The 13,105-nt window shown below is 39.3% G+C and overlaps 1 protein-coding gene across 3 annotated transcripts in view; it reads left to right on the top strand.

Moving 5' to 3' along the window:
* Positions 1–13,105, top strand: part of LOC111869788 (atypical kinase COQ8B, mitochondrial) — a 33,423-nt gene that overhangs the window by 17,078 nt on the left and 3,240 nt on the right. For all 3 annotated transcript variants that reach the window (XM_023861551.1, XM_023861549.1, XM_023861550.1), the window contains exons 6-9: positions 281–405; positions 3,863–4,085; positions 8,853–8,993; positions 10,412–10,614. In XM_023861551.1, the coding sequence (XP_023717319.1) occupies positions 281–405; positions 3,863–4,085; positions 8,853–8,993; positions 10,412–10,614 (692 nt within the window). The remainder of the gene's footprint in view (positions 1–280; positions 406–3,862; positions 4,086–8,852; positions 8,994–10,411; positions 10,615–13,105) is intronic.

Below are 13,105 nucleotides of genomic sequence, written 5' to 3'. Positions count from 1 at the left end.
GAGTTGCAACTCCTCCCCGCGACTGCATCCGTTCTGCGGTGGTATGACTCACGGCAAATTGCAGCCGCGGCGCGCACTTGATTGTACGCACTGTATAAACTAAATAATGATTGAATTTATTTGTTTACAGTTGTGGAGCAGTCATTACAGTTCTTGATGGCAGAGTGAATAATGTTTTATTTCTCTGCAGTCCTTGCTGTGTATTGTAGCACCATGCCTGAACTCTTTTCAACTAATCTTTTTTTCCTAATTGAAAACTATTTAGGCATTCTGTCCTTAGGTGCTGCACTGAAACTTGGGCAGATTCTGAGTATCCAGGACAATACAATTATCAATCCAACATTGCAGAAAGCATTTGAGCGTGTGAGACAGTCTGCAGATTTTATGCCTGCTTGGCAAGTGGAGGTAAAGTAGTTCACCTGTGTTCCAGATATAACATTCACTTTGTAGATATTTTGTCTGAAATGAGGTAATGTGGACCAGTGGTTCCAAACTGTGATTTGTGGAATCTCTTGAGTGCATGTATAATGTTTTAGGGAATTTGACAGTAAATGTATAAAGGCAGAAGTTGTGGATGCTAATATTATTTTAAGGTAAATTAACAAAAGAAAATGATAACAGGGATAATGCTACAATGTGTAATAAAGAAGATAAAGAAAGAACTATATGAGATAGTTTGCAAATAATGTACTATGGCTAATCTTTCAAACTAAGAGTGAGAAGGAATAAAAGGTAAGAAAAAAGATGATAATAATAAATTGATTACATTGAAGAGAATGGAACAGTGGGAAATATATGGGGAAAACAAGGAGCACAGACAAAATTTCTGATAAAATCCTGAAGGGAAGATACCACTTCCTAGGACTATGCTGCTGAACTAGAATGAAAATAAAGTTCTTATTCTTATTTACCAAGTGCAGCATCTGTGCATGAGTTTGACTCACTTACTTGGCCTTTGATTGAAATTGTAGTACAACAGGAGTTTGAAGACTTCTTTTCTTAGTTCCTGTTAAATAGTGAAGACATTAAAGAAAAGAATAAGGTTAGCTTACCAGATTGAACTTCATTGGACAAGTCTTTGTCATTGGAAGGAAAACATTCATCAGTACTTAGAGTAGACAAAATATAAAAAACAAAACAAACTCCGTAGCCTGTAGTCCGCAAGTGAACTATGCCAACCGATCGACCGCCACTTGTCAGCGAAGTTAGTGCCAACTTTAGCACNAAAACATTCATCAGTACTTAGAGTAGACAAAATATAAAAAACAAAAACTCCGTAGCCTGTAGTCCGCAAGTGAACTATACCAACCGAGCGACCGCCACTTGTCAGCGAAGTTAGTGCCAACTTTAGCAGATAGAGGGTGTCATGTGGTCAGCACATCGAATCCCCACGTCCATTAATTTCGCTTTTCTAGACTGGAGCCGCTATTTCCTTAAAATAGCTCCTCAGTTATCCTCGTGAGTCTGAGTGTACCCTGTTCCAGACCCACAACTCAGAAAATCTGATAGCGCCGGGAATCGAACCTGGGACCTCTGGATCTGTAGTCAGGAACTCCGACCATTAGACTACAGAGGCGGTCAGACAAAATATTATGTATATCTAAATCATTCATGACTTATTTAAAAACGCTAAAAGTTTAGCAATAAAATCGCTTGAATAGAACAAACAGTGCAGAGTCATTAGCAATTAAAACAAACGCCTGTGGACTTGATTCACTACAGCTGTGAGTAAGAGTTACATTTGTTTTCTGGAGAAGTGCACTGCAGCCATCTCCCAAAGTGTTGTAGAGCCACTGACTTGATGATTTCATACTTAAAGTGAGCCAGGTCCGATTTTTGACTTGATTCACTTAATCATTGATCTACTCATATTATCAGCGACATATCTTCTTGTTTTAAGAACCTTCAGAACTAAAGCCGAATGTACAGTAGATACAAGACAGCGGATCACTTTAGGCTCCCAGTTTTATAATGATTACTGATGGAACTTAATTAAATACATAATTTTCCTGGGGAGTAAAGAGCAGCCGGCGCCTAAGGCTGACAACCCTACTGCCATCTTTGAGCCAATTTTCTAGATAATGTGGGACCCTCAACATCTCACAACCCTATGGGCCTTCATGGCCTGTTACAGGGATAGCTTTACTTTACTGATGAAGCTTATTTTGGAAGATAACTCCTTATTCCAGTGTCTGAAATACACCCTACTTTAAAAATGTGTGCTTTTAGTGTATTGTGGGATTTATACATGATATTCTAACTTTCATTACTTATACACATTTAAACCATTTTTAATGTTAGGTACTTTTTAATGTAACCAATACTTTTTTGAGGTCATCTCAGTTCACTGTATCAGCATGTAACTGTGTATTTGAGTGTACAGACTCTGATTAAAGCCTTTAGTTTTTTTCCTAGATGATAGAGAGGGATATGGGCAGTCTGTGATCTCAGTGACTCACTAAATATAATAAGTAAGTCTGTCTTGCTGTTTTTTTGTGGGACCAAAATGTTTCATATTGTGTTCATTTCAGTCCACACCATCACATCCACAGCCTGTTTATTTAAGATCTATTTTGATATATCCACCAGGATGGGTTGTCTTGTGACAAAGCCTTCTGTGTGAAGCGACCTCCGTAGTCTAGAGGTAACGTTCCCACCTCATGACTCGTGGTACGCGGGTTCAAATACCTGGCGGAGGTCGTCGAACTTTTAAGGGCGGAAAAATTCAGGGAACAAGTCCTCCGGGAGGGACTTTAAGCCGTGGGTCCCGTATCGTAGCTTTACGGCACGTAAAAGAACCTCATATCTCCAAAGGAGATCACTGAGCCAAATTACGGATGTTTCCCGCCCAACAGCAGTCTCTAATACCTCTGGTAGATGGGGGAAGCATTATAGATACCTCTCAGCTAGTAGAGCCGGTCTCGCTGGCTGGGCAGGACTGATGGTAAGCACCAGTACTGGTAGGATATAGATACTGGTAGAAATCATAGAGGGAAGCACAATGGACCAATACAGGTCTAAGTGCATGGGGAAACCCACCCTCTCCAATAACTAACTAACTAAGCCTTCTGTGTCCTGTCTGTCCTTTTTGTATGTATGCTCCAAATTTCCGTGTTCCATTTAGAATATTTTCCTCATTTGGTCTCTCCTACTTGCCCTTTGTCACCACAGTTGTTGTATAAGCAACATCATTTTTTGTCCTGTCATGGAAATCTTGTTCTTTATACCACTGTTTCTGTAATTTCACAGAATTTCCCTGTAGTGTTTTAACTTTCATGTATTACTTCATGATCTGGTTTTAAGACAGTAATTATTATTAGTTTCTCAGTTCTTCGTAATTACTTCACCTATACTGTTTGTAATCCATTTACTTTTTCCTTAGTGCAGTATCAAGTTTCTGCTCCATATATCAGACTAGGTAGGTAATAATTCTTACATAACAAATTCTGAAATTTCATAGCTCAGATATTTTCCTATTTGCTTTCTGGCCATTCAAGTGCTTGTGTTTCCAGAGCATTTCCCACCATTATTAGTTACTCATTTTTGTTTCCCTCCATCTTAAATTCTATGACTCAGTTTCTAACAGAAATGAGTACCAGGAATATTCTTGGAATATTCTTAGGGGTAAAGAGTGGCCAGCACATAGGGCTGACAACCTTGCCTCCATCTGTGAGCTGATGGTCTAGAAAATGTGGGAGCGTCAACATCTTACAACCCTATGGACCTCCATGGGCTGTTACAAGGATACCTTTACTTTACTTTTACCTGTGCCATATGATGTATGTTGACTCAAAGCAGACGGTATACATTCACCTGTGGGCCCTCTGCAGTTATTATAATGTTTGTTTGTCTTATCTAATAGAAAGTGTTAGAATCTGAACTTGGGAAAGACTGGCAGTTACAAGTGACAACATTTGAGCCAAAACCTTTTGCTGCAGCCTCCATTGGTCAAGTGCATCTTGCAGTGCTTCCTGATGGAAGAGAAGTGGCAATGAAGATTCAGTACCCAGGAGTTGCAAGGGGCATTGAAAGTGATATTGACAATTTAGTTGGAATTCTGAAAATATGGAATGTGTTTCCAAAATGTAAGTTTTTAAAATGTTTATAGAAAATCCCTGAAGAAATAAGCACTACCTTACTGTTTCTTTTAAATTTAGTTGTAGACCTATGATGGGATGGTATTGATTGGATTGATCTGGCTCAGGATAGGGAGCAGTGGAGGGCTCTTGTGAACACGCTAATGAACCTTTGGGTTCCATAAAATGCTGGGAAATTCTTGAGTAGCTGCAGAATTGGCAGCTCCAGAAGGGCTCAGCTCCATAAGTAAGTAAATAAGACCTATGAACACACAAGCTATATTTGCAATTTTATATTAAGTTCAGCTACCCTGCCTGTAAACCAAAATGCAGGGCAAAATCATCACATAAAGATAAGAAGCAAATGTTTTGAAAATGTGGCACAGTTCAGATATTTGGGAACAACAATAACAGATCGAAACCTGACGGGGCGATTGAACTCGGGGTAATGCTTACTACCATTCAGTCCAGAACCTTTTGTCTTCTCACCTGCTGTCCAAACACATAAAAATTAGAATATACAAAACTATAATTTTGCCTGTGGTTCTGTATGGGTGCAAAACTTGGTCTCTGATATTAAGAGAGGAACATAGACTGAAAGTGTTTGAGAACAGGGTGTTGAGAATATTTGGACTGAAGAGGGATGAAGTGACAGGAGGTTAGAGAAAACTGCATAATGAGGAGCTTCATAACTTGTACTCTTCTCCAAGTATAATTAGAATGATCAAGTGAAGGAGGATGAGGTGGGTAGGTCATGTAGCATGAATGGGGGAGACGAGGAATGCGTATAGGATATTGGTGGGAAAGCCAAAAGGAAAGAGACCACTGGGAAGACCAAGGCATAGGTGGGTGGACAATATTAAAATGGATCTTAGAGAGATAGGATGGGATGGTATTGATTGGATTGATCTGGCTCAGGATAGGGACCAGTGGAGGGCTCTTGTGAACATGGTAACAAACCTTCGGGTTTCATAAAATGCTGGGAAATTCTTGAGTAGCTGCAGGATTGGCGGCTCCTCCAGAAGGGCTCAGCTCCATGAGTAAGTAAGTGCCCTGCCTGTAAACTTCAAATCGACGCACTTCCATTTATAAGGATTTTTGCATCAACAAAGTTGGCTTTAGTAAGGTTTTCTGAATATTTTAGGGCAATGAATGGATAGAATTCCTTTTTTGGAACCCTGCTTGTGAATTGTATGTGTCCGTATCTGATTCAGCTACATCAGTGTCACAAGTACCAAGTAACTGATTTCTTGGCGTAGACATCGTGACAGTGAAAACGTCCTGAATTTTGGAACTTCACAACTATTCATGCCATGAACATAGATGAGAACAATGCACCATTTTTTGTACACTAGCAACATTCAGCAGAGGTACAAGAGTTCAGTGAGGTTGTAAATATATGAACAGTGAAGTTTTTAACCGGGTAACGTTTTAGTAAAATGGAATAAGATTTTGAATGTGCTATCTTCTGGGATGTTAAGATTGTGTAGTCTTAGTATGAGTTTACTTACATTTTGAAAGAATCTACTGCCTCCATCTTGCAAGGTTGAATAGTGGGGCAAATAAGCAGCATGCTTGTTTATAAAGTTCATAAAATGCTTGTTGTAACAGGTAGTCATAAAATTCAAGTCCATCTTGTAAGTTCTAAATCCCTATATTACAGTATGGCTCCAAAAATTTAGCACATTTAATTTTAGTATGGCAATATTTACTTTCTTTGAGTCGTTATCACAGTGATATGAAAATAATGGAGAATAATTCAGTGCCTTTAGGAGAATCTGTAAGTTAAACAGTTTTTTTGTGCGTGCACTCTTGTACTCCCTACAAACTGCATATTTGAAAGCATCTTTTGCAGTCAGAAATGCTGCCCAAAAAATAAGAATAATTCACTATTCTTGACACCTTTAGCATTATCTGTATTGAGAAGGTAAAGATTTTCTCATATTTACATAACCTTTTGTATGCCTAACCAACTCTTTAGCTGCTTATTAGTAAGAAAAACTTGCACCACATTCACAGAAAGTTCCCAAATCCTGTTCAGTAGCTAAACAACACAGTACACAGTGAAACAAGCTACAGGACTGAAGGAGGCATTCAGATCATGTCTTGTGATGGACATTTCTCATTGACTAAAATACAGCATAATTTCAACATCAAAACTATGCAGTTTTACTAAATATAATCTTAGGAATTTCATCCAGTTATGAAAGATTCTCACATTTTCAGTTGGCAAGTGTTCTTCCATTAAAATGGTTCTCTGCATGCAAACTAAGCACTTCTGTTTCAGGGTCAAATAAATTCGCTCTTCAAACATCGTTGTCTGCAAAATGTTGCCCACGTAGTTCATCTTTCATAAGCCCAAAGAGATGGAAGTCTGAAGGTGCTCAATCAGGACTATAGGGTGGATGTGTTAGGACAGTCCAGCCAAACTTTGCAATGTGCACGGTGGTCACAAACTGGTATGGGGTCTAGCGTTATTGTGTTGCAAGCGAAAGGTTGTTGCTTCTCTGCCCTGACTCGGGAAATGTGGGCTTTCAGCTTAGTCAGCGTCGTCTTGTAGCATTCAGAAATGACAGTCTCAACAGGCTCCAGGAAATCCAACAAAATCACACCCCACCTATCCCAAAAGACCATGCACATCACTTTCCCTGCCGATGGCTGTGTCTTGAACTTTTTTTTTTCTTGGGGAATCCGGATGTTGCCATTCCATGGACTGTCTTTTGGATTCCGGCTCATAGTGGTGACACCACGTCTCATCTCCAGTGACGATGCTCTCTAGAAACTTGTCACCTTCAGCCTCAACCTGGTGCAACAGGTTCTGACAGACTTCCATTCAATGAGTTTTGTGATCCTGTGTAAGCATCCACCGGACCCACCTGGAACAAACTTTGCGATAATCCAGCTACACCAACATCATTTCCAATGCATTACAGCCGATATTAAGCTGTACCCACGGTTCCCTGGTCGTTATCTGCTGATCTGTACGGATGAGCTGATCGAGGTGCTGTTCATTGTGAGGAGTGGCAGCTGAGCAGGGACGCCCAGGGCGTGGCTTGTCATGCACTTCACTTTTGCCACTGTTGAAATGCACTACCCACCGCCTCACTGTACTGACTTCCACTGTATCATCTCCGTACACCTTTAACAAGCGTCAATGGATGTCAGTGGGTGCAATTTGTTCGGCAGTGAGAAATTCAATAACACATCTCTGTTTCATATGGACTTCTATGTCAGATGCCATTTTGGTAGACTGCTCTGCTGTCACTGTCTGTCACACAACAACCAAACTAACAGTACATTGGCGGGAAGGTTCAACCTTTACTACAACATCATCAACATCCAGCTCAGACACTACATATTAACACAAAAAATAGGAGGCATTATATATGGAACATCCTTTGTATATATATATATACTGTGAAGCTAAATGCACAAACAGCAGAAGGCAGGCATGAACTACAAGGAAACTTTCAGATTCTTTTTTTCTTTTGTTTTTGCTTTTGGTGCTATTGTGTCACTTTGAATGTGAAATGCATAGCACACCTCCTGATGTTAGAAATATACTATTCAGGTGAATACCACCACCTTTTGCACATTTGATAAGTAAAACTTGCCATGGTATGAATTTAGATAAGTGGTGCTGATAACCCATGATGATTTAGTTTCTCTTGGATTATGTTTGCATTCATATCTACCTGACAATGACTCTTGAGCTCAATATACAAAGTGGGCTTACAAACTAACCCCCATTTCTCCTTTGTGTTTTTATTAACTCCCACTTTACACATTGACAGCAGTGACTTGCATGGTCACTGTAAGTAATAGACATGCATCCTGTTGTATACCAGATGCTTCACACTTCTGACTGGATTTCATTTGTCTGCTGGTAAGAATACATTCTCTTGCATTTCGTCATGTGACTTTGATATGTATCCCTTCTTTGTCCTCTTCAGAGGCCTGGAGGCAAGTTCTGTACTGTACAGAGATATTCCAATGCTATCTACTTCATTTGACATGTATTTTAATTACAGTATTTTTAATTATGATGCTCTCAATGGCTTAAACAGGACACCTTTACCAGTGATGTCTAATTTCCAGTAGATGATTTGACCATACTATTTCAAATAAATATATATTTTAATCAATTTTTTTATTAATGTTTGGAGGAACATATCACCTCCATCTTCAAGGGTCAAAGAATAAGTCAAGCAAGATACATTCCTTCAAAATGTTGTTTGACTTTAATGGACTACACAGTGCTGTATCAGTTGGTAGTACTCTTCGTAACCTCAGCTGTGAGAACTTCAAATGTTATGATGTGAAACGAAGTGTCTGTATTTTGATTACTGTGGTGATCAGTAATTTAAGGTTTATATACATAACATGAAGTGTATATATTGTAAATGGAACATTGAGCGTAACAGTGAAATACAAATAAAAAATAAAAATCTACAAATAAAACATCAGGAAGAGGAGATTGGCTTGTTTATTTCAAAACCTGAGACTCTCTTTCTGTTAGAAGCTAAAGAACTGGTTCTACTAGATTGTGGAGCCAGGGAAGCTCAGCCAGTACAGAAACTGTGCTGTGGAAACCTGGACTCTTGATGTAACCACCAGCAAAATAAATACTTGACAAAAATTCTTAAAAAAAATACTAATGTTGGACAGAAGCAAAACAACTTTCATACCACCAAATACTCTGTACTGACAATGATACCACAATAAGTGCAATAGCTGTAGGGTAGCTGTTTAGTAATTTGTATCTGTTTATTTCAGCCCTGTTTATTGATAATCTCATCACGGTAGCAAAGAGAGAACTTGCTTGGGAAGTGGATTATGAGCGTGAATCAGAATGCACAAAAAAATTTCAAGAATTATTGGTGCCTTATCCTGAATATTATATACCACATGTTATAGGTATGTCATTAAGATAGTTTCTTATATAATCTAAAATAGTAGAGTATACATCATCTTGCATAGGCAGCCTTACAGAAGAAAACTCTATGTTGAAAACAGAGTTACTGTCTGATTATGATATGGCATCAATGATATTTTAGACGTGTTTTATACATGAGCTTTAGTGCATCTCAGTTTTCCTCTCTCTCTCTCTGTATAAGCATTTTGTTGAGTTTCCAGTGTCTGCAGATGCCTTGTCTGCCTCCTTACATGGTCCTTGAGTAGTACGGATAGGAGCAGTGGAGCAGCTCTTCAATGCCTGTAGCAAATTCTTGAAAGGATTGTCCAACACCCTGGGTCCTCAATTTTAGCTGACTGTGATACGTGGCCACTGGGTGCTGGTCCTCGTAGCAGTTCTTCAATGGCCTGAAGAGTTTCTTCTTGGGTCGCTCCTTTCGGGACTCCATGTAGCATGTTGGTGACCCAGCCCTGCAAGGCTTTGATTAAGTATGTTGATTTTTCCAGGTACATCCAGCAGTTGTGCTCTGCTGTGGTCTCGAACTGGCGCCAGAACATGGCCCGTGATATAGTCCCATCAAACTCTTCGCCATGCCCACTCTTGTTCCTGTTCCCCTTCTGCGCTTGGCTGTAGCCTCGACATCTTTGAAATGTGTCTGTAACTTGCGTTGCAGGGTTTCCGTCTAGGCTACCATCCTTTCTTGAATGATACTTATTTCAGCCTTCGTTATCTCTACCTTGACCTGCAGCATGAGGCGGAGCTCATTGTGAAGGCCATTCCTCATGTCTGCTAGGGTTTCTTGGGGGCTTTTTGTCCGCATATCGAGGGACATCTTTACTGCCTATAAGTCCATTTGTGTTTCATCAAACTGCTCAGTCAGTTCCTTGCAGAGGCACTGCACCCCAGAATTCAGCACTGAAGGGGATAATTGGGTTAAATGCAAGAAATAGTTCTATCTTCTCAGATATAACACTGTGTACTTCCTTGAAAGTTGACCAGTATTTTGGAAGAACACGTCACCTGAACCTCAGGGTTGAAGAGTAAGCCAAGCAGGAAACCAGAATGAAGCAATTAGAGCAAGTAGCTTACAGAAATGTCAGGTTATATGGAAACAGAATTTAACTTAGAAGTCAACCTGTCGGTTCCCATTGGCTTTCTCAGAGAACCAAGGTTGACCAATGGGAGTCATGGCTTGCCACATGCTTCATGCTGGTTTTACTTACCTTACACTTCAGTCCAGAGAGTGGATGCAACATTTTCCTCCAAAATGTCGGTTGACTTTCACTAGACTACACAGCGTTCATTCCTAGAAGGTAGAACTCTTCATAACCCCTGCTGTGAGAATCTTTGATCCAAAATACGAGGAAGTTTGAACAGATTAAAAAAATACCTGTTATAATTGAATGCTATACAATTTCAGACAATCTCAGCACAAAACAGATCTTTACAACAGAACTAGTGGAGGGAATTCCAGTGGATAAGTGTGTGGACCTGGACCTGGAGACAAGGAAACACATCAGCAAACTTGTGATGGAACTCTGCCTAAAGGAACTGTTTGAGTTTCGCTACATGCAGACTGACCCTAATTGGTCTAACTTCTTTTACAACCCAGAAACTAGGCAGGTAATTTGAGTTTAACTTTCTGTTCTTTGAAGAAACGGTGTATAAAATGAACATTTAAACATCTATTATATACCGGCCAGCATAATAATGAGTCAAAAGGTGTTCTCCAGTAGGGGGCATATATTTTCGAAATGCATTTTTGTGAATTTTCATTTCTTAATAATTGTCATGTTCACTTACTACAGACACAAATCAATTTCATCATTTCTTTTGTCTTATTCATCCTATTGACAGCTTTCCTGGCAGAAATGAGCAGTACAATTTGGGACACGGTCATCAAACAAGTCTGATTTCACAGAGATGATTGATAGTAGAGGATATTTTTGCTGATGCAAAACACACAGAAATGAGTAAATTTTAAATATATTGTGACATAATAGCCGAAAGCTGGAATAGTGGAGTGAGAAGAGGAAGCCGTTGCCAGGCAACGGCCGGTAAATCGTGAACCATTGCTATGCAAAGGCCAGTGTACAACTACTGTGACACGATGTTTTTATGCAGTCCACCATGAGGTTATATAACAAGGACCAGTGAGACAAGCAAGTGAGCTGCAGTTATGAGTTAGTGGCGAGATGGTAGCCAGCTGGCAAAGACATGAGCACGGAACCTAAAAAATCTTCACCATTAGGAGCCTTACCAAGTAACAAGTTGTAGAGATATGGAAGCCTTAATATTTGCAGTAGTGAGGTTGTTATAGTTACCTTTAGTTAAGAATTATTAGGATTCAGTAAGTCCACTTATCAATCCAAAACCCATGTCTTGTCAGTAACACCTGAAAATATATAATTAGTTTCATAAAGTTTTGTCTTTTTCATAAAACAGTTGTTTTTCCCAGTATAAAAATTTTAAGCAATGTTTATGGGAAAAGTGCTCATTGCATTACAAAATATATGACTTGAAAATTTCAAATTATTTCACTATAAAAGTTTTGCCATATAATTCTGAGACATTACTTTTGTATGTTGTAAGTACTTAGAAGCTATATGCATCCCTCAGTTCTGCATTTCATCTTCCTTTCTGTGCTCGTTGGGAGTCAGGTGATTCAACACAATGTAAGATCACATTGTGTACACATCTATGCTGTGAATCCTGTGGCCACATGGAGATTTTCTTTTGTTATCTGGATATTCAGCACAGGTTTGAATTTTTGAGGATGTTTGATGTTCTCTGCCATCTTGCACAGTGAAAGTTACCATTCAGTTGCTTCATTATGTCTATTGTATACTGGGTATGTTCTGGAGAGGCTTGTCCTCTTGTGCTATTATGTAGTTCCGTTTACTTCATCAGAGAGAACAAATTAATCACTGTTGCTACATTCTGAACAAAATGGAAAACATAAGCACACGTAAGATGAGGCATCTGTTTGAAAGATGGCATATGTATCAAGAATATATGGTTGTTCCCCACATCAACCATGAAGATGGAGCTGGAGGATATCTCTGAAACATTGATTTAATTCAACATTGGCATGGTTGATTGTCTGAGAAGCTTTTAACACATATCAACATATTTTAACCAATTCTTAGATGCCTTTTGAAGTCTGTAATGTTCTCTCTCTTGAACTACCTCACTGACATTTCTCATGCACTTTACGGTAGATCTGGGACACAGAATGTCAGATTTAATCCTGTCATGTCTGTTTTTTTGGTCACTGTGACATCAATTTCAGAGTGTGAAGTGGTGAAAAAAATAACATAATAGAAAGATTCTTGTTTCAGTTTTATTAATTCATTCACTCTTTGATTGTAGTGATTTAGGGTTACTGAACTTTTGGCCAATCTGTACTTCCAGCTTGCTTAGTCCCACAGGCATGTCTCTTTTTCCAAAAACATTTTCACATGTCTTGTACATGGAAGAGGTTGATATGTCCATGGTGATGTATTCCCATGTAATCCTCAGAACAAAATAGTTTCATTTCTTTCTTTATGTGTCTCTCATACAGATTCTACATTTTAGCAAATGTCCATCAATGTAAGGTTTAAGATTCTTACAGCAGGGGCTATGAAGAGTTCAGTCTTCTGGATGTAATGCCATATACGATGGGGTACCCAAAAGAAACCGAACTAATTTTTTTGTGGGCAGAGCTTTTGTAGTACCGTGTTTTGCCGCTATGAGCGCATAGAGCTAACATTCCTGAGTCGATAAGCCGACTACCGTTGCTTCAGAAGGTAAGGACTAGTTTCGGCAGAGTTTATAGTGACAACTGCTTTGTGTGATCGTCGTTTTTGCAATGGCTGATTTTCGTGAACAGCGTGCGGCGATGAAATTCTACTTTTCGCTCGGAAAAAGTGGAACAGAAACTCTTGAAATGTTAAAAACGGTGTACAAGGACGATGCTATGGGGAAAACTCAAGTGTTTGAGGGGTTTTCCCATTTCAAAAATGGTGAAATGTCAATTGATGACAAACCTCGTTCTGGTCGTCCTTCCACGGCCCGAACACATGAAAATGTTGAAAAAATTCGTGAAATCATCAAGGAAGATCAACGTCGG

The sequence above is a fragment of the Cryptotermes secundus genome, unplaced genomic scaffold, assembly GCF_002891405.2.
Source record: "Cryptotermes secundus unplaced genomic scaffold, Csec_1.0 scaffold123, whole genome shotgun sequence".
In the NCBI taxonomy this organism is placed as follows: domain Eukaryota; kingdom Metazoa; phylum Arthropoda; class Insecta; order Blattodea; family Kalotermitidae; genus Cryptotermes; species Cryptotermes secundus.
The sequence above is the reverse complement of the archived record's forward strand: the minus strand, read 5'-3'. Positions and strand labels throughout refer to the sequence as shown.